At 35.7% G+C, this 20,539-nt stretch overlaps 3 protein-coding genes across 5 annotated transcripts; 2 read left to right on the top strand and 1 right to left on the bottom strand.

The window, feature by feature from the left end:
* Positions 1-2,591: 2,591 nt before the first annotated feature.
* Positions 2,592-6,444, bottom strand: LOC108983077 (ras-related protein RABC2a-like). 2 transcript variants are annotated; one of them, XM_018954605.2, is made up of 6 exons: positions 6,030-6,444; positions 5,161-5,229; positions 4,852-4,917; positions 4,293-4,414; positions 3,936-4,064; positions 2,592-3,080 (listed from the first exon to the last, which is right to left on the bottom strand). In XM_018954605.2, exons 1-6 carry the CDS (start codon positions 6,058-6,060, stop codon positions 2,970-2,972), a joined length of 528 nt encoding a protein of 175 aa, XP_018810150.1. In that variant the 5' UTR covers positions 6,061-6,444; the 3' UTR covers positions 2,592-2,969. The 2 variants fall into 2 exon arrangements, with proteins under 2 accessions (XP_018810150.1, XP_018810148.1); XM_018954603.2 differs by having other exon boundaries at positions 6,040-6,443.
* A 3,369-nt stretch (positions 6,445-9,813) lies between these two features.
* Positions 9,814-14,008, top strand: LOC108983076 (NAC domain containing protein 50-like). Its single transcript, XM_018954602.2, has 4 exons — positions 9,814-10,137; positions 10,439-10,707; positions 11,127-11,546; positions 13,058-14,008. The coding sequence occupies exons 1-4, from the start codon at positions 9,942-9,944 to the stop codon at positions 13,658-13,660; spliced, it is 1,488 nt and encodes a 495-aa protein (XP_018810147.1). The 5' UTR covers positions 9,814-9,941; the 3' UTR covers positions 13,661-14,008.
* Positions 14,009-17,156: 3,148 nt separating this feature from the next.
* Positions 17,157-20,449, top strand: LOC108983074 (NAC domain-containing protein 53-like). 2 transcript variants are annotated; one of them, XR_001994816.2, is made up of 7 exons: positions 17,180-17,547; positions 17,640-17,917; positions 18,042-18,221; positions 18,694-19,185; positions 19,276-19,393; positions 19,560-20,046; positions 20,167-20,449. XR_001994816.2 is itself a non-coding variant. In XM_035683361.1 (6 exons), the coding sequence occupies exons 1-6, from the start codon at positions 17,382-17,384 to the stop codon at positions 19,967-19,969; spliced, it is 1,644 nt and encodes a 547-aa protein (XP_035539254.1). In that variant the 5' UTR covers positions 17,157-17,381; the 3' UTR covers positions 19,970-20,449. The 2 variants fall into 2 exon arrangements, 1 of the variants encoding a protein (XP_035539254.1); XM_035683361.1 differs by having other exon boundaries at positions 17,157-17,547; positions 19,560-20,449.
* Positions 20,450-20,539: the final 90 nt, after the last annotated feature.

The raw sequence follows: 20,539 nt of genomic DNA, 5'->3' as shown, positions 1-20,539 counted from the left end.
GAACATATGCCATATTTAACTCTCATGATAGGGTTGTGCTATCTCCAGTGACCAAACCAGACAGAAACAAAAGTGAATCTTCCTCTTATCATTCTTGAAGCTCCAAGTGTGCACACAGGAAATACCACACAGAAAACCACTTTATTTCCAATGTGGGCGCACTCAGAGATAGAGAAGTTGGTACCAACTCAAACAGAGACCATAATTTTACACATGTGGTAAGATCTAAGGGTGTAAAAAAAAAATCGGTAAACCGGATCGGGCTAGACCGAACTGGTGGGTTTCTTCCAGTACCAAGTTTGGTTCGGTCCGGTATCGATTTTATTTTTCTTAAACTGATCAAAATCGGTCCGATTCCAATTTTTCTTTTTCTAAAACCGGATCGGACAAAACCAGACTGGTTTATATATATTATAAATTTTTATATTGTATATAATTTTTATATATAATATATAATTATATATAAATTAGTTTTGTATTATAAAATAAATTACTTATTAATATAATATTAAATTTTAAAATCTTATATCACTATAGTCTATAATATAATTATAATATACTACAATATATTATTACTATAGTATTATATACTATAATATATATTATATAATATAATATATAGTATATTAAAATTGGAAAACCGGAACTGGAACCTGTAAAACTGAAAGTATCGGTTTAAAGGGTAGCCAGTGCGGAATCAGTTCTTGAAAATATAAAATCAGTGCATACCGATTTGATCCCAAATTTTGTTCAAAACTGGACTAAACCGGACCGTTTACACTCCTAGTAACGTTAGAGCAAAATAGAGCAAAAATATAATTAGATACATAATCAGGATGTCATGCCAAAGATTTTTAGATGCTTCATCGTGACAAAAAAAAGTACAAAATAGATTCAGATAATTTCACCGATGAGGCATCCGACAAGTTCTAGATGTAGAAGCGACGATCAACGGCGATGATCTGCGCGCGGTGGGCCCTGACCACCCTCGGCTTCGAGGACTACGTGGAGCCCCTCAAGGTGTACCTGCAGAGAAAGGGTGAGTTTGGGAGGGGAAAGGCTAAGTTGCAGAGGGAGGGTGGGTTTCGGATGCAGAGGAAGGGTGGGTTTGGGAGGGGGAAGGCTGAGCTGCAGAGGGAGGGTGGGTTTCGGCTGCAGAGGGAAAAGTCTGAGCTGCAGAGGAGAGGAAGAGGAAGAGAAGAAACGGACCATGTGCGAGAGGCTGAGTTTGCAGAGGAGCATGAAAGGGGCGTGGTCGCGTGGGTCTACAAACGAAGATGAACGGGCGAGAATTGAGAAAGACGATAAAAAGCAAGACAAACGGGTTCGACCCGATCCAACATTTACGGGTCGGGTCAAGTCGAGCTAAAACTCCGCTTCACTGCGGGTCGGGTCGGGTCGGGTCGGGTCGGGTCGGGTCGGGTCGGTCCAAAATTTGATCGTCGCTTCTACATCTAGAACTTGTCGGATGCCTCATCGGTGATGAAGCTTATGATGTATTTCATTTTCTTTATGATGTATTTCATTTTCTTTGAGATCTAGTTCAAGATCTATTTAATTTTCTTTGAAATCATCGACGACCTTCACCTCGGGAGGAAGCAGAGGCTTTGCTTGATTTATTCTTAGAGAAAAATGTAAAACTGTTGATTTCTTGGTGGGTCTGATTAGCAGTGGAGAATCCGTCGTAGATCGATGAGTTTTTGTGAGTAGCTCGTTCAAAATCTGCCGAAGATCGACGCAAGATCAAATCTGTCGGTGATCGGTTTCAACCGACATGAGAATCATCGAACCCGTTAGATGATCTGGACCCGATGAACCCGATTATTGTCGGGTAAATCCAATCGGGTCATGCGGGTTGATCGGCCCATCGGGCTTTTTGCACAGGCCTAGGTGTGGCGATGGAAGAATCACGGACGGCGTACGTGGGAGTGGTTTGTGCTCTGTTTTTCTTTCTTAAAAACAGAGGCCTCCGTGTTGTGGGTGCAGGAATGCCGTGGGTGTGGAAGACGTGCGGCGGTGAAGGTTTCTTTCGGTGGTTTTTTGCTTGGCGTTGGCCGTGGTCCTCACTTGGCGCACCGGTGGTCTGGTGCAGCGGACTGGCTACGGTGCACGTTGGTTTCCAGTCGTGTGGTTACTGGCTGCAGTGCAGTGTTTGCTGCACTTGTCCTCCAGTTTTGGCTTCGTCTGAGAGCGGCTTCGGCAACCTGAGGTGGTGCCGAGCATGACTGCAGAGTCGAGGGAGATAGAGGGATGAGAGAAACGGGGGCATGTGGGAGAAAGTGAGGCTCGGAGAGAGGGAGTGACTGAGAGGGAAAACAAAACTGCAGGGAGTGGGGCGATGGGGTGGGTTTCGTGCATATGGCCCTTTGGGAGTCTGTTCGTGCAGGGAAGGAGGGAACAATACAACAAAGCAGAAAGAAAAATCTAGGGTTTCTGTGGGCTTGGGCTTGGGCTTGGGTTTAACTGTGGGCCTGGGTGTTACATCTTTGCTTCTTGTTTGAATTCATTTATACCTGCCAATGTTGGTTTCAATTCATTTATACCTGCAAATCTTTCATGCATATAGTTGCAGTATAAGAACTTATCCTGTATTGAGCAGTTTCCATCATCTCAAACGTACTTGTAACTGTTTTGGATACACAGCGATTATTCACTACATGACCCATGTATTATTTCTTTTACCTGTTTACAATGAAACCAATGTCAAGCTAAGCCTAACAGCATCAAGTAGAAAAGATCCAACACATCCACATATTTACATGAACTAAACAAGATGTCATTCACACTCCCAAAAAGTTATCATAACTACTATATATTTGAGAAAATGGCTTGGAAAAAAGCTTGTTCCTCTGATGGTGAATGTGTCTGAGATTACGCAGGTTGTCCAATTGCCATTTCAACCACTTCTTGAGGTCTTCGGTTTTGTTGTGGCGAGTTCTAGTTGTGGTATGGTACCTGCATCATTTACATCAGGAGCAGCATCCACCACCACGAGGAGTTGGGTCTACCTGCTTCTGTTCTAAAATCTGTTTCTTCACTACTGTGGATCCATTTTCCAAAAAATTCGGAACCTCAAGTATCTGTAATCAACTAAACTGGTTTAACTACGTGCCATGAAACATGATTTACATTGTCTGGTGAATAGTACAAATATTTATAGCCAACAAAACAAATTGAAAAAAGATGATGAATAGATTCTGCTAATGCCATTGCAGCCATAAAATCACATAATGTTTCATTTTTCATCTTCGTGAGCCTATTTCTTTTTAGATTAGAGAACAGGGCAATAAAACCTCTGACCTCAGCAGAAACCAAGCTGACATCTTTAGTATAAAATGGCATGTTGTTAATGGCCAAATGCTTTTCTTAGCACCATAGGCCAGACCAGTCGTAATATTTTCTTTGCTCAACTGCATCAGAGCAATGCCTGATGTTTAGAGGTCAAACCAGACTGATGGGACATTCAAGGCTCAAGACTTCCATGATCCAGCGGAGCATACTTATCTTGCCAACTTAACCAACTTACTCAAATAACTTAGGTGCATTTTTCTTCAGTAAGCATTAGAAGTCTTTCAGGTTGTAAGCAATCAAGTTCTAAGCTAGTATTTCTTTACAACTCTTGCACTGGGGAAGCAAGAACATATAATGGACCTAACTACTCTTTTTTCTTCCACTGAACAGCTTCATTCTACTATTATCATAATACATAGGCTGGCAGGTCTAAATGAACCACCATCAGTGAAATACCATCAATCAAAACAATTCAATTGAAGTATGCCTTAATCAATTTAAGCTGCAGTCAATTATCATCAATCAAACAGTTTGCCCTCCAATAAAAATAAATGGAACATGAGGACGAGTCTAACGGGTCAATGAGACACATTGCTGATATGAGATGACAGTTAAAAAATGCAAGCTTTGTTGAAATAGGATACCTTTAATGTAAGATCTTTAAAGCATTGGTGGACATTCTCTTTAGTTTTAGCACTACATTCAAGAAACAAATATTTATGTTCCTGAGCAAGAGCCAACCCCTCTTCTCTCGTTACAGCCCTCTCATTCTCCTGGAATATGTTTCACGCTATAAGAAAACAAGAAATCCCAACTGCTCGAACGCACATAACACCACATGGCAGGAAATTAAGGGAAAATGAAGCTTATATCTATTCTTGAATATAAAGATTATCATTAAAAAAAAATTGAATGGTAAATATATGGGCACTAAACGTCTAACCACAATTTAATTGTGTCTGTCTACCCCAAGAAAATATTAGTGTGAACATACAACTCACCCTATCGACTTTATTCCCAAGAAGAATTTTGATACACTCATGATTAGTGGAGTAGAGCTGTACTTCCTTTGCCCATATATCCAGCAGGTTTGTGAAGGTTTCACGCCGAGTCACATCATACACTAAAGTAAAAATAGATCAGACCAGTTAGACTTCCATTCATCAAAGTCAGAGCATGATACTGGATTCATGGAGTTTAGAAGGCTTAGAAGTTGATAAACACAAAGCAACATGCAAGTATGCTAGACAAATATATGTCTTAACTTCCAAATATAAGACGAAGATGACAGCAAAGACAAAAGGTATATTATATATATATATATATATATATATATATATATATAAAGTCAATAAAACTGGACATGGCTCAAAGGGGAAAAAAGAACTGGACATTGTATCTAAAGAAAAGGCGGCTAACAGTGTTAGGTAGCTATCCTAATAAGTAGAGAGAGTAATATGCTCACAATACAGTAATCTATTTAATCAAGTTTTCTTTAATTAATTATAAATATTAAACATCTTCAAGAGAGTAGATATCTATATAATTTCAGTGGCATACCAAGAATAATTCCATGAGCACCTCTGTAGTAAGAGCTTGTTACTGTTCCAAACCTTTCCTGCCCAGCTGCAAACGCAGCACATATTGTTAGCAAACCAATTGCATTTAACAGGCAAGATAAAAATAAGATCAAATATGGTATTTTCCATACACAGTAGAATAAGCAAATATTTAACAGCTGCTGGAACTGATTTTTTCCACATGCAACCATATAAAAAGGGAGCAAAGAGAGTGGTGATTTGTTCTTATCATCTATCACTAACAAATGCATAGTAAATCAAATTCAAGCAAAAATAATTCAGTGGTTACCCGTGTCCCAAATTGTAAGCTTCAATCTTTTGCCACCAATAGTGAGCTGCTTTACCTTAAAATCCACACCTGGAAATAGTCAAGACGGTAATGAAAGTTCAATGGTACCACAAAAATGGACATTTATAGAATAGTTTATATCAAATGTAAAACCCTTCATTACTAAATATGTTTCTTCCTGGCCTTTCATGCCTATATCACCCTTGCATAAATGGTACTCGCTAAGGGAGCTCATTGTGTTTCTGAAGTTTATATTGACGATTTTAACTCAAACGTTTCTACACGCAATGGATAACTGGGACTCAATAGTCGAATAAGTTGAAACATATAGGATATTGATAATGAAAAGCTTAGTCAAATTTTCAACTTAAATTGGCAGCCACGAATCATAATTCAAAATGTGCAAACCTTACAGCACCCCTATGAATGCAGATTTATAGATGCCCAAGAGCCACTGTGCATAATAAACGAGAGCCAGGAGTCCCACAACCCAAATATTATTATTCCATTCCTGATTGAAAAAATCATCTTTTCTAAAGCTTGCATTATTCTAGCCACCTAGCTACAACGCTAAATGGGTCTCCCAATTATAGTTGCAGAAAATTTACATGCTGAACCCAGAAAGCAAAAAAATCATTACGCCCACAAAATCGTACACAAATCTTCTAAGTTCTACATGCTGTACTTCTTAAAGAAGCAAGAAATAAATTGCAACTTGGAAAGAAAAAACTTGCATATTTCCCTAAAGTTTAGAACCAAGTTTTTTGAAGTTGGAACCGGATATTGAAATCATACAGAACATGCAAGAATTGTTCGTGGAGATCTGGGAAAGGTGATATATACAGAGAGAAACAGAGAGAGAGACAGACAAAGAGGTACCAACGGTGGGGGACAGATCATGAACAAAGTTGGAGATAAAACTGAGAAGAAGGCTGCTCTTGCCAACACCAGAATCACCGATCAACAGAATCTTGAATGAGTAATCATAACTGTTATTCCTTCCTTTTGAAGGAGAGCCCATCACTCTTTATACCACTCGAAAACTTTTTTTATTCTCTCTCTCTCTTCTCCTTTCTCAGGTCTCTGTAAATTGGTCGATCTTATTTCTCTTCTCTGTCTTCATCATTAACAAAACGCTATGAGTGAGAGAGAGAGTGAGAGAGGTTCAGAACGAGAAACAACATGCGAAGTTTCGTGAGGTGGATGACACGGCGGTGGTGGGGTTAGCGCGGGTAGCGTACGTGTGAGATTTGCAGTACTAAACAAACGAAATGGCAGTGTTCAGAACTCTGAGTTTAGGACAAAGGTCATCCTATTCCTTTCCTTGAACGGGTTTTCGGATCATTCGATGCCTCCACGCGCCTTCCTGCGTGCCGATACTTTTTTTGGCATTTATTACTTTGTCCCTTTGTGCGTTAAGTTCCCCGTCCGCACCGCTTCGATAGAATTTCTCCTACACTCACCAGCTGCTACGTTTAGGCCGATAAGCTGAGTGCCTGATTTCGATAACATTTTCTCTTCCTTTTCTTTTTCTTTCCTTTTTTTTTTTTTTAATTATTTTCAAAATATAAAACATAACATTTCAGTAGATTTGATTGAAGCCTCGTTTGTTTTTATTAAGAAATTTACGGTTCTCATTTATTTTATAAATTTAATTTTTTAAAAAATGATTATTTATTTTTTATGAACATATTCAAGATTTTATCTATAAATAATATGTGATTATTTCTCAATATTCATAACTCATTTCCTCTCAATTCATTTTATCTCATCTTATCTAATTATTACAAATTTATTAAATTTTATATAAAATAAAATAAATAATTCAATTTTTTTAAATTTTAAAATAAAAATAATATTAAAAAAATATATTCTAATAATATTTTATTCAATTTTTAATTTTAATTTTAATTTCAACTTATCTTATCTGTAAAAATAAACGAAACTTGAAACGTCAATATTTTTAAGATAAATAAATAATATTTTTGTGACAATAATAACCAGCTAATGAACCTCTATACTCAGCTTCCATTTTCCTTCTAAAGTAGGAAATAAATTTCATAGTCAGTGATTATTACTATGAATACATAGTTGTAATACTCAATCATCACCCTACCATTAACATTAGTGGCATTTGCATTATCCACTTATAGTGCATAATGCAAAAAAGTAATAGATTTTCCTTTTATCTTTTCCTCTGAACGCACAAACACTGTATTCAATGAGCAATGAACCAGAATCTTCAAATATTTCAGTGGAGAATATGCATGGGGTCCCTTCCCAGGAATCGAGCCAAAAACGGGTGTTCAGTCTACGCGCCCTGCAATATTGGCAATGAGCTCAGCTATGTTGGCAATTAGGCATGAATTCTACTGTGCGTGTGTGTATATATATATATATATATATATCAATGCCACGACTAAACAAGTGTTCACCATATATGCAGCCATGCATGTTCGCCTTACAGCTAGCTATCTGCATAATCTTGCTCATCATGGCAATTTCTCATTGTCACCCATTAATTAATGTCTCAATCCACCATGGCCGAAGTGCTAGTATTTCTAAAAAAGAAAAAGAACAGGAATTAAAAAAAAAAATCTTAATAAAACTTATACATTGCAGTTATCCAGCGAAAACAAAAGAAAATGTTCGGTTTACAGTAACAGTATTAACTCTTAAAAATCTCCATTAATTAATCTCCTTCCAAAAAAAAGACGTTTTAGCAAAAAGGAATTAATAAAACCCTCATTTGTCAAAAACGTTTATCCGTTTTAAAACTATATATTTATTAATTTAGATTCATATATAGTATTTAATAAATTATGCTGATTGGAAATTTTAAACTATGACCATGTTAAAATATTCTAAAATAAATAGTAATAAAAATTAAAACCGATTAGACATCATTTGAATGTTGAGTTAAATTGAGATAAATTGAATTTTTTATGGATAGTAGTAAATTAAGATGTGGAGTTAGTTTTGTGTAACTCATATAAGATGAGTTTATATGTATTTATATATTAAGATGAGTTTAGATATATTTATAGAAAGTTAAAAAAAGTTATGGATCCTGTATGTAAATATATATTGAGTTGAAAAAAATAATAAATCTCACGTATAAATATATTTTGAGTTGAAATAAGTGTATTGATTTAAAAATTAGATGTTTAAATATTAAATTTAATTTAAAATTAAACTGAATTGAATTAATCTGATTCGGAGTTGCAAACGGATTCTAACTAATTTAGGCACTCGAACACAGGCTCCACGGAGAAGAAGAACCAAGGCGAAGTCGGGGGCAAGCTTTCGTGTTGTTTGATAATTTCTGTATCTTATTGCATTCGCGATACGTATGCATACATGCTAATTAACTTGGAATTTGGAAATTTGCTGTACGTGTTAATCACCTGATCTTAGCCTTTATTCACGTAAAACGACAACGTCGACCAGTAAAGTAACAGTTTCGTCGGTATTGAATAAAGTTTTATCTTTCATTATTAAATTATTTTACAAAATAATATGACGTCATATTATTTTGTTATTCTGCCGGTCGTGACCCCACCGTACAGAAGGTCTGGTGCTTGAAGTACTGCAGATGGCGTGGAGGATTAATTAGTCAATGAAGTAAATGATAATTAGTTTTGGCGTCCCCACGAAAGATGACTTGCCTTAGAGGTCAAGAATCCGATGATAACGTATAGTTTAGTACTCTTTTCTTTGATATTGTTGGATCCCCACGTAAGTGCCTGCTGCTGCTGCTGCTGCTGCTGCTATACCTGGACCCGTCTGGTGCTTTTCAGGCTCATCAAGCAATCTGCTCTTATTGCTCAACCTTTTCCCCAGTTTTCTTTCCTTTTCTTTTCTGGAATGTGCCATGTCCACACGTTATCTAATGGAATATATTCTCATTTCAGACCGTAGGATGCTGCCTCTCTCTCGTTGGATCCATGCCACATGTATATATATTATGACATCCATGGTTCATTAACTTCATTTACTTTTTTTTTGGTTGAGAAAATAACGGTTATTTACAGGAAGTTGGGTTGGAGGAGTTTCATTGTTCTCAAGGCATTTTTACTATTATCCTAATTGGTATTTACTATTTATATATAGCTGGATTCCATCCAATACAATAATTACAGCAAAGGTTTTTTTTTTTTTTTAGACCATAATTCAGTGGTTCTAACCAACTGAGAGAATATATAACATTTATATAATTTAAATAACTAGTTTTTAGTACAATTTCATGCTGCTTTAAAAAAAAAAATCCAGCAGTTTGGAAATCACTGGCTTTTACATATTTACTAGGAATTATGTGAAATTTCATAGATCAATAATATATTAATTATCAAGTATTTTTTTCATACAAATATGTAAATAACATAAAACCCATATCAATTTGGAATATTCAATTGAATAATCATAAAATGCATAACATTTTTAAAACTATAATGTTTATCAAATAACATGTTTGAATGATTATTTATGAGAAAAAAAAGGGCATAATTTATTATTGGGGTTGTTTTATATAGTTTTTGTATAATTAAATTAATAGGTTTATGGATGTTATATTATATACACGTTTTATTTTTCCACAATGGAAGGTTTTTATTTTTATTTTTATTTTTTTTAAAAGTGAAAAAACCGAAAAAGGAAAATAACATTGTGCCTTCACTGCCTTGTAATCGAAGGTACATCGTTTCTTCAGCCTTGCTCTAAGGCATCGTCCTCCCTCCCAACCCCGAAACCCTAGTCATCATTCCCTACCAGAAATCTCGACGATGGGCCGTGACACGCCGGCACTACCAGCAACACCCTCAACAGCGCCGACTGCGCTGGCACCGGGTTTCAGATTTCACCCGACAGACGAGGAGTTGGTCATATACTACCTGAAACGCAAGGTCGACGGCAAACCCTTCCGAATCAATGCCATATCCGAGGTCGATATCTACAAAAGCGAACCTTGGGACCTAGCAGGTTAACCCCCCCCACCCTCTCTCCCCTATTTTCCTTACAAATATACTCGCCAAAAGATATACGCTAATAATAGTCATTTCTGTTTGAGGAAGCTATCTTATTGTTTTTGTAATTTGTTGTTTCTTTACGGGTTTTGCGTTCGCATGATTGTTGGCTCTGTTTTTATTCTTCTTGTCTCTGAGTTTTCTTATTTGGTGGTTTACTAGTGATTGTTTTGTTAACTTCGATTTTGTTGTGATTGTTATAATTTTTTTCCACTTTTTGAAATTGGTTCTTCTGTACTTCTTTCATGGGTGTTTAGATAAGTCGGGGTTGAAGACCAGGGATCAAGAGTGGTACTTTTTTAGTGCATTAGATAAGAAGTATGGCAATGGGGCGAGAATGAACAGGGCTACAAGCAAAGGTTACTGGAAGGCGACGGGGAAGGATCGTGTGGTCCATCACGGATCTAGGAAGGTCGGGCTGAAGAAAACTTTGGTTTTTCACAATGGGCGAGCTCCCGGTGGGATGAGGACCAATTGGGTAATGCATGAGTACAGGCTTGCTGATGAAGAACTGAAGAAAGCTCAGGTGAGGCCGTGGCAAAATTGTGATTAATGGTTTTATGTATTTTTATGCCTTTGTCTAATTGTCAAGAAAAGTATATGAAATGTGAGTTTGGAACACTTGTGGATTATGACGTTTTGGTTTGACTGAATGAAAAAGCACAACATTTGAGATATCTAGGTGATGTTAGGGAATTGGAAGAGAGAATCAATGTGGAGTTCTCCAAGAAGTGAGAATCTCAATTTAAGTCAAAGTTGTTCGTTTCCTACACTTGCTCAGCATCCAGATAGGATTTTTGTTTTGTATTGTTTTTTCTTGATTTGCAAATTGGACTTGTATAGATACCATTATTGTGATCGCTGCGTCATCGTCGTCGTCATCATAACCATTATTACTATTTATGTTAACGTCTTATGTTTTGGATTCTTGTTTGGGTGGAGAAGGATGCGTATGTGCTGTGTAGAGTTTTTCATAAGAAAAATATAGGGCCACCAAATAGCCATCGATATGCACCTTTTATTGAAGAGGACTGGGATGATGGTACACCAGCTTTTCTTTCGGGGAAAGAAGCCAGAAATGAATTGGTAGCTGGCCACGATGCACGTGCTGAAGGGGATGACCATGATGCACGTGCTGAAGGGGATGGCCACGATGCACGTGCTGAAGGGGATGACCATGATGCACGTGCTGAAGGGCATGACCACGATGCACGTGCTGAAGAGGCAGGCCATGTTGCATGTGCTGAAAAAGGCCATGGTGCATTTGTTGAAGGGAATGGCCATTGTGCATTTGTCGAGAATAATTATGATGAATGTGTTGAGAACTGTCAGGATTCATTTGTTGACGGGAACAGTGTTGAACAGGTTTGTACTTTCCTGACTTTGATTCTTTTACTTAAATTTAGCAAGTATTTCATTGAGGTAATGCGTTATAGATGCTAAATCGTGCCATGTTCTAATTTCAAAGATATGAAGTGATAACAACAAGTAATATACAGACAATTTTTTTTTTTATAAGTAAGCAATATACAGACATTCAAACAGGTGGGTGGAGTGTGCACCAAAATTTTGATTGAATTGCATTGGATGAGGAAAAAATAAGATTTGATTGAAAACCTTCCCCATTTGCGTATACCCATTTGCGTATATATGGATATTATATTGTTACTTAGGTTTCTTACCATATTGGTTGTATTCACTGAATTGATAAATCTCTTAAAAGTTCTTTCCATTCTGGTCATTTATTTTATATAGCTAAATCGGGGGACACAAGAAGATTTTATTTTATTTTATTTTTTCAATGGGGGATGCAAGAAGATTTTATTTCTTTTTCTCTTGTTGCTATCTATCCAAAAGGTCTTGTTTCAAATTTTGAAACAAAATTGTGAGTTTGGAGCCCATGCCGTTTGGTCATGCACTCTATGATTATTTGAGAATGGAGTTCTTTTGAGTTGAAGGTTCGATGAGTGTCAGGGAATAGACTATCCTTTGGTACCATGGAGGAGGTTAATGTTCTTTGGTCCTGTGAGAAGAATGAGTTTTTATACAATTCTTGACGTGACATTTTATTCCACTCTATATGATACTTTTTTTTTTCTTTTTTATAAGTAAATATGATACTTGTTAAAAATAATGATATGTTTGGTATAGGGAATGGACCCCTGGAATGGTATAGTTATTCCTAGCTATTTCATAGTTCGATTAAATTTTTATGATAATGAATAGTTATTCCATGGGAATAGCCATGCCTAAAAATGAGGACATACCTAATCCTTTAAAAATAAGAGGAATAGCTATTATTGAGGTATGGGAATAGAAAATTTTAAAAAAGCCCTGGAATGATATAGTTATTCCTAGCTATTTCGTAGTTCGATTAAATTTTTATGATAATGAATAGTTATTCCATGGGAATAGCTATGCCTCAAAATGAGGATATACCTCTTCCTTTAAAAAGAAGAGGAATAGCTATTATTGAGGTATGGGAATAGAAAATTGTAAACCTGTTGGACCACCCCTGGAACGGTGATTCATCTACGATTTAATAATTAATCAACAATGGTTGAAACTTCTACATGTTAAGTTACTTTTTCGAGATGTACTTTTGTACCAAATTTGTCTATCTCACCATAGTATTGTTTTGCTCTGTTCATATAATGTATGCGTACCATTTGCACACGCACGTCGCACGCACACGCACACGCACACATCTGCAAAAAAGAAAAAAAAAACACTCGAATATATAATATATACATATGTATATATACATTCGATATCTTTTGATGCCTTAGGCCATGTATTGTGTAGCTCCTATACTTGGTATTTTCAAGTCTCATTACAGCCAAAAATTACTTTCCAATGCTAGTTGATTGTTTCAGGATACTCAGTCCATTAATGAGGCTCCTCGTAGGGCTAATGAAGTCCCAAGAGACTCTCAAAATGCTTTGGTCGTCTGCAAGTGTGAGAAAACCGATGATTGTCGTTTGCCCTACATGGATAATCAAAGACCCTTCCCCCTGATCAAATATAAAAGAAGGCGTCATTATGAACTGAATTCTAACCATTCAAATCCTTCAGAGACTTCAACTAGGATGAGTCAGGATCATGGTTCCTCTACAACCACCACCGCAGCAACAACATTGATGACAACAACAAGCACCACCACCACCACCACAGCAACTACAAGAAATTTTCTTTCTGCACTGGTGGAATATTCACTGTTAGAATCTTTTGAACCCAAAGATAGTCTTTCAGTTTCTCCTGAATTTGATCCTGCCAGTCTCGATTCATCTGTGCCTCCTAGCTGCTTGAAATTTATACAAGATTTGCAAAATGAGATTCATAAAATTTCAGTAGAGAGGGAGACATTGAAGTTTGAAATGATGAGTGCCCAAACCATGATTAACATTCTTCAATCTCGAATCGATCTTCTGAACAAGGAAAATGAAGATTTGAGGAAGAGTAACCAGGATGTCAAGTGAGCGGCGGTAGTGTGCATGTAATATCATCTCTTGTTATGTTGTATGAATCTTCAGCTTCCAATGTGGCCTTGTACCCCAAGTGAGTTGATGTGAGATTATGTAATCTTTTCCAGCGCAAGTTCTGAACTTCGTTGTAAGAAAATCGAACTCAGTCTCTGTGAAACAGTTGAAATGCTTTTCCCCTATTAAGTACTCGATCCTACAGCTGAGGTTCACTGAATAAAACTGGATCATGGGCCAACTTTTCCCTTGATCGCTTGGCGTGATATATAAATCTCAGGTCATGTGAAATTTCGACAATCTGGTTTTGTTACATCATTACATATTAAAGTCGCACAGGTCTTGTTATGAACTGAGTGAGTATATGGCCTGAAATATTGAACTTCTCATCTTTTCAGTCTTCCTTCTTAAGGCCACCCTCAGGACCAGCTACATAGACAAAGGTAAAACACAAACAGCTGTTTTACTTCACTGTAGTCTTAACCAGTTAAGGGCATCAAAATTTGAAGACAATGGTGCTTTCCAGGTAAGTCTGTAAGATGGAGAAGCTGTTCTGGCATGATCTGTTCTGGTGACTGGTTTTTGGTTGATCTGTTTTGGTGTATGCGACTTCGCTATCTCTATCTCTTTCTCTCTCTCTTCTTTTTTCTTTTTTGTGGCTCTTGCCATTTCCTTTATAAACTGTTTTTTCTTTTTGGATTTTAAATTTAAAGAATAAAGATGATTACTTAAAGGAAAGTTCAAGATGAAAGACTTCTTGTGCAATTTATTTTAGAATATTTGAGAATTTTCTCGAAATGTATTGTTTATTGAGTTTTGAGAAATGAGAGATGAATTAGATAATTTTTTTTTTTTAAATAAGTTTTGTATTGGTTTTTGCAAAAATGGACAAATAGAGTTGAAATGCCTACCATAACTAATTATTTTGGTTGTCTACTAGTAGTTTTAACTATAAATTTAGCTCTATTGATTAGTTTGAACAATATATTTTTTGAAAGTAGTTTTTTTATTAGTATTTGCAAAGTTATTTTGGTTTTTGTATTTAGATAATAATTAAATAAAAAGTTTAAATAATGTATTTTGTTTTAGATTAAACGTGTTAAGCTTTTAAAGTCTAACCCAACCTATCTAGATATAACGGGTTGTGTCACCTATTTTGACTCATTTAATAATTAATTATAAATATACTAACGAGACGCGACTCATTTAAATTTGTTTGTTTCATGTAAATGAGTTAAACTAAAATACATAACTCATTTGATCTGATTAACATAGTTTTATATAAAAGTTAAAATCTATATTTATTAATAATCACAATATCTTAACAAATAGATATCAATATTTTTCAAATTTTAATATATAATAAAATTAATATTACAAATCATAAAATAAAAAATATGAGCATAAGTCTAAAAATACAATCTCAACAATAAAAACAATAAGAATATAAGCATGAGAAATTTCAATATTACAACTTAACAATAATAAAATTTGAATAATTCTACTTATCATCCTCACATATCACAAACTATATCTATTTTAATTTATTTTTTTCATTTTTCCTATAACAAGCATGTGATGTATAAATAATAAGTAAAACAACTCAATTAGTTTAATACGAATAAAATAAAATAAAAAATAATTTTAAAATATGTAAAATGTATGGTATGAGATGATAAGTAACATCTCTCTTAATTTTGAAATAAATTATAAACAGATCAAAACGAGTTGATTTCGTGTTAAAAACGTATTGACCCGTTTATAAATTGTGTCTTAACGGGTAACCTAATCCATTTTGACTGGAATCCGTTAATATTAAATCCAGACCCACTAATTTTGTATCGTGTTCGTGTTAAATTTATGGGATCATGTCACATATTACCACTCCTAATTTTAACATCTCAATTATGTGAAGTTTGTGCCATATTAGTTAATAAATGAAGTTTTGATTCGTTTTATAATTAATTGGAATCCCACAATAAGTTATATGTTGATGCACCAAACTTGCAAGTAACGTAACTCCCTGATGTATGCAACTCAAATCCATTAGATTAGTATTGTTTTAAAGGATAAAGATATATTTTTATAGGTATATTTAAAGTATAAAGATATTTTCAGTATTTAAAGTATAAAGATATTTTCAGGTTTTTATTTAAACTTAAAATTATAAATAATATAAATAAATGCATGGAGAGACTTTTATTTAAAAAAAATCATTAAATATTAAATTCGGATAAAAAACAGGAAGGAAATCATTTTGAAACTGGGAACCTGAGAAACAATTTTGAAAAATGTTATTTTGACAGTTCATCTATTTAATTTTTTTATTTAATAATTAAGGAATTGATTTTTAGTATATTGATATATGTTTTTTATTTTTTTAAAAAATATTTAAAAATGTTAAAAATTATATAAAAAAATAAATAAAAAATAAAAATGGAGATTTGTGCCCGCGGATAGCACTTTATGCCCAACAATGTTTGCCCAAAAATGAAGGATTATATTAAAGCCACCACTTGGAGCTCCCGTTAAGCTATTTTGTGTTTTTTTTTTTGTTCTTTATTTTTTTTTATATAAATTTTTTTAACACTTTTAAATATTTTTAAAAAATAAAAAATATAACATTATTAAAAAATACTTCATTAATTATGAAGTAAAAAAAAAATAGTCTTCCCGTTGGGATTTTTTATTTTACTTTGTGAGTAAATAAGTATTTATTAATGATGTTGTGATTTTTTTTAAATATTTAAAAGTATTAAAAATATATATATATAAGGAGGAAAAAAAACACACACACAAAATAGCCTAGCGGGAGCTCCCACATCGGTGGTTATAGTATTATCCAAAAATGAATGGGTTAGCACTAGCAATGACTTATTTATCTTTATCTTCATATTTATATTTGCATAATATGTCATTAAATTCATTTATATTGATTTATGTATTTCTAAATTTTTACATAGATATGAATAGAAGTACTATTCACTCTCTAAATATTATTTTTAATGTTTTTTCTCTCTCCTATTCATTAAAATAAATTTTGTGAAATTTGTATTAAGATGATTTTGATATGTGAAATTTGTATTAAGTTGACGATACAAAATGTTTTTTAGTATATGTTAATATTTATTGATAAAATTGATCATTTTGATATATGAAATTGGAAATATTTAGATATAAAAAATTTATATTTTTAAACACATGGTGTTTATTGTAAAATATATAAAAAATAATAATTTTAAGAAAAAAATTAAAAAATAATAATATTTTATTATTATTTGATTTAAAAATACATAATTTAATATGTGATTTTTTTAGATAAAATTAATTTTTAAAAGATATAATTTTGAAGGTGTACAGAGGTCCGTTTTCCAAACTCCAGCATCCTCACGTGCGACCTTACCACCAACGACCCAACTAAAAGACACTTGGCAGTTGGCACCTCAATCGGACTTTCATTTCATTTTAATGACGTCACTGACGAAACTCCTTTACTATTCCAGCCTTCCCCCCCCCCCCTGCTCATTGCTTGTACCTAACCCCCTCTCTACTTTTGCTAGGAAGACTTGCATCTCTCTCTCTCTGTCTCTCTCCCTCAATCCACAGAAAACCTAACCGTAGATCCCCTCTCTACTCTTGCTAGGAAGGCTTGCATCTCTCCCTCTCAATCCACAGAAGCCCTAACCGTAACTCCGACGTCGATCACTGCGATTCGAACTTTATGGGCCGTGACACCGAAACCTCACTTGCCCCCGGCTTCCGATTCCACCCCACCGACGAAGAACTCGTCCGTTACTACCTCAAGCGCAAAGTCTCTTCCAAGCCTTTCCGCTTCGACCCTATCTCCGTCGTCGACATCTACAAATCCGAGCCCTGGGATCTTCCAAGTAACTCCTCTCTCTCTCTCTCGCCTTATATATTGCTTTTATTATTTTTTTAATTTTTTTTGTTTGTTTTGGGGATGGGGTGGACCTTTTAGGCAAGTCAAAGCTGAAAAGCAGGGATTTGGAGTGGTATTTCTTCAGTGCACTGGACAGGAAGTATGGTAGTAGTTTGAGGACCAATCGGGCCACAGAGAGGGGTTATTGGAAGACCACGGGGAAGGACCGGCCGGTCCACCAAAACTCGCGCACCGTGGGGATGAAGAAGACTCTCGTTTATCACAACGGCCGTGCCCCCCATGGCGCTCGTTCCAATTGGGTCATGCACGAGTATCGCCTCGTCGACGAGGAATTGGAGAAAGCCGGAATCGCAATAGTAAGTGTGTGATAGAACTGTAATTTTTTCTTTTTTATTTTATTTTATTCGTTGTTTTGAGATTCTTGTTGATTGAGGGGATTGGAATTGAAGTTTATTTATTTTTCTTTGGGGTTGGGGGCAGGATACGTTTGTGCTGTGTAGGGTTTTTCAGAAGAGTGGGACGGGGCCAAAGAATGGTGAGCAGTATGGGGCGCCGTTTATTGAGGAGGAATGGGATGATGATGTGGCGACTTTCATGCCCGATGAAGATGCCGCAGTTGACAAAGTGGTAGTTGGTGATGGTGCCACTGACCTTGATCAGGTTTGTGATTTGTCCTTTCCTTATTTCTTTTAAGAGAAATTTGTTGCCCTTGGACGAAGGCATTTTGTGAGTTGGAGACAATCTTCAACAACACCGTCTTCAGCCTATTAGCCAAAACCTTGGAGAATTTTTTAAACACTGCCAATCAAATAGTTCTTGATCTCCATTGCCCCAGCTTTGTTGGGAATGAAGATGATAAAAGTAGCATATTTCGTAGGATCTCAAGCTTAATGTCAGATATATCTTTAATGTTAGTATATCAACCATCACATTGGTCTTCAGTTTTTTCAAATGTTCTTATTAGTTGTGAGCATCAGTCAGGTGCTCTCCACTATTGCTTAGGATGTCTTGTACCTAGTCATGCTTAGTGTACCTCTTCCCTGCCTGCCATATGTATTTTTTTTTTTTTTTTTTTTGTTGTTGATTCAGATATTTGAATTCTTAAAATTTTAAGCATGCTTCATTTTTCCAGGATCTTGAGATTAGCATTCCATCCGAAAAAACTCCCTGTCCTTTGAACTTTTATTATGGGGAGACAAGCAACTATGATGACCATTGTGGGGATTTCATTGAAGTTGATCAAAAGCCTATCATAGTTCGTAGTGAAACTTTTGAGCCACGTCATGACCAGCAGGTGGCTGATATGCCAGAGCAATATGAGATGGACATAAAACCGATCAATGATGACTATTTTGTCGAATTAAACAATAGCATGAATCCACTGGAAGTCAATTACTCCCTCAACAAACCCTACTTGGATGACACTGATAATCCTCTATTGGGTGATGGATTATTCCTTGAATCTAATGATCTTTTAGATCCTGCTGAGTCTGATCCTGCAGGTTTTGACATGCTGGATGAGTACCTGACATTCCTTAATTCAGATGATGATGTAGTTTTTGATCCATCTGAAATTGTGGGGAGTGAGAAGCTGGTGTCTGATCAAGCACCCCTCACACAGAAGGTAAATTCTTACTTCTGAAATACAATGACTTTCACTTGTGCTTTGGGATTTTGCATTGTAGCTTTTAATGAACTTAATGCTTCATAACAGCATGAGAATGGAGGAACTGACCTAGTGTACCCAGAAAGTATACATCTGTCAGAGTCACAGGGGAGCAATGATGCATCCTCTTCAACGCAGAAGCCAGAGGCCACTATATATGAGTCAGGTAGGATTTGAAGTATCAAATCTCCCCTGGTAACTTACTTTTTCGGTATCCCATGCCATTTGTATATAAATACGTAATCCCTTGAGGCTTGTATTCACTTCGGTCCAGTTTTTCCCCTCTTCTTTTGCTCTTGGGCTTATTCTTGTATGGGTGATTTATGGTGCAGACATTAAGAATCCATTAATCAAACGGGCCACTGACACGATGGACAGCATCACTGCTCCTCCCGCCTTTGCCTCAGAGTTCCCTGCAAAAGATGCAGCACTCCACTTCCATTCTGCTGCACAATCTTCCAGCTCCGTTCATGTCACTGCTGGTATGATCAGAATAAGAAACATGACTTCAACTGGAAATGGGACAGACTGGTTGCTTGGCAAGAATGTTGACATCAACCTCATAATGCCCTACTCGCTCCTGCAAGGTGACATTAATTCTGCTTCCTTGGTGGCAATGACCGACTTACTTGCTGGCAAGACATCATCCGTTGTTTTACGGAGCTGGTTCTTCTTGATGTTGTTTTGGGTCCTGATTCTTTCTGTGAGCTTCAAAATTGCAAGCTGCATTTACATCAAGTAACGCTGCAAGATTATGATGAATATTTTTTTGACCACGCTTTTGAGAAAGAAAGGTTGCGATAGAGGAGTCTTAACAATGTAAAATGTTATTAGTTGCTTTTGTATATGCATTTTAGTCACAAAAGCTTGGCACTAACAGTGCATACGCTGAAGTATTTAACCTCTCATCTTGTTTGCCTTCTTAATTTTACGTTTTAGCAACAACTGCGACAACAAAGGCGAACTTGAACAACTGTTTACAACAATGACAATCGGTGGAGTCGTCTCAGAGCAACATTGGGAGAAGTTTTATAAATTTATTGGTGTATTGTTGGAATTTTTACTGATTACAATTTGCATTGCTAGAGGGAGCTAATATGCTTAGATAAGATTTCCCTTATGGTGCCGTCTAGATCGGCTCTCTGTGTAGAGGGCTTTCGAGTAATGTTATATGTACTTGTATTTCTTCCTTCCAATGTTATTTACAAGTCTCATTTTGTTAGGTTTTTTTTTTTTTTAATTTAAATTTCATGATTTTCAATATATCTTTAACTGACATGTGGGAGAAGAACATTTTCTCAAGTACATTTAG

Source organism: Juglans regia, chromosome 12 (assembly GCF_001411555.2).
Source record: "Juglans regia cultivar Chandler chromosome 12, Walnut 2.0, whole genome shotgun sequence".
Taxonomy (NCBI): domain Eukaryota; kingdom Viridiplantae; phylum Streptophyta; class Magnoliopsida; order Fagales; family Juglandaceae; genus Juglans; species Juglans regia.
Note: the sequence above shows the minus strand (reverse complement) of the source record. Positions and strands in the feature narration are given on the sequence as shown.

Bases quoted from the DNA above. Each gene is read 5' to 3' on its own strand.
- LOC108983077 (XM_018954603.2), bottom strand. From the start codon at position 6,181: ATGGGCTCTCCTTCAAAAGGAAGGAATAACAGTTATGATTACTCATTC. The intron at 4,918-5,160 runs GTAACCACTGAA...CTGCGTTTGCAG, and splicing joins GCTTACAATTTGGGACACGG to CTGGGCAGGAAAGGTTTGGA. The intron at 4,065-4,292 runs GTGAGTTGTATG...AACATATTCCAG, and splicing joins TTGGGAATAAAGTCGATAGG to GAGAATGAGAGGGCTGTAAC.
- LOC108983076 (XM_018954602.2), top strand. From the start codon at position 9,942: ATGGGCCGTGACACGCCGGCACTACCAGCAACACCCTCAACAGCGCCG. The intron at 10,708-11,126 runs GTGAGGCCGTGG...TGGGTGGAGAAG, and splicing joins AAGAACTGAAGAAAGCTCAG to GATGCGTATGTGCTGTGTAG. The intron at 11,547-13,057 runs GTTTGTACTTTC...TGATTGTTTCAG, and splicing joins ACGGGAACAGTGTTGAACAG to GATACTCAGTCCATTAATGA.
- LOC108983074 (XM_035683361.1), top strand. From the start codon at position 17,382: ATGGGCCGTGACACCGAAACCTCACTTGCCCCCGGCTTCCGATTCCAC. The intron at 17,918-18,041 runs GTAAGTGTGTGA...GGTTGGGGGCAG, and splicing joins AGAAAGCCGGAATCGCAATA to GATACGTTTGTGCTGTGTAG. The intron at 19,186-19,275 runs GTAAATTCTTAC...GCTTCATAACAG, and splicing joins AAGCACCCCTCACACAGAAG to CATGAGAATGGAGGAACTGA.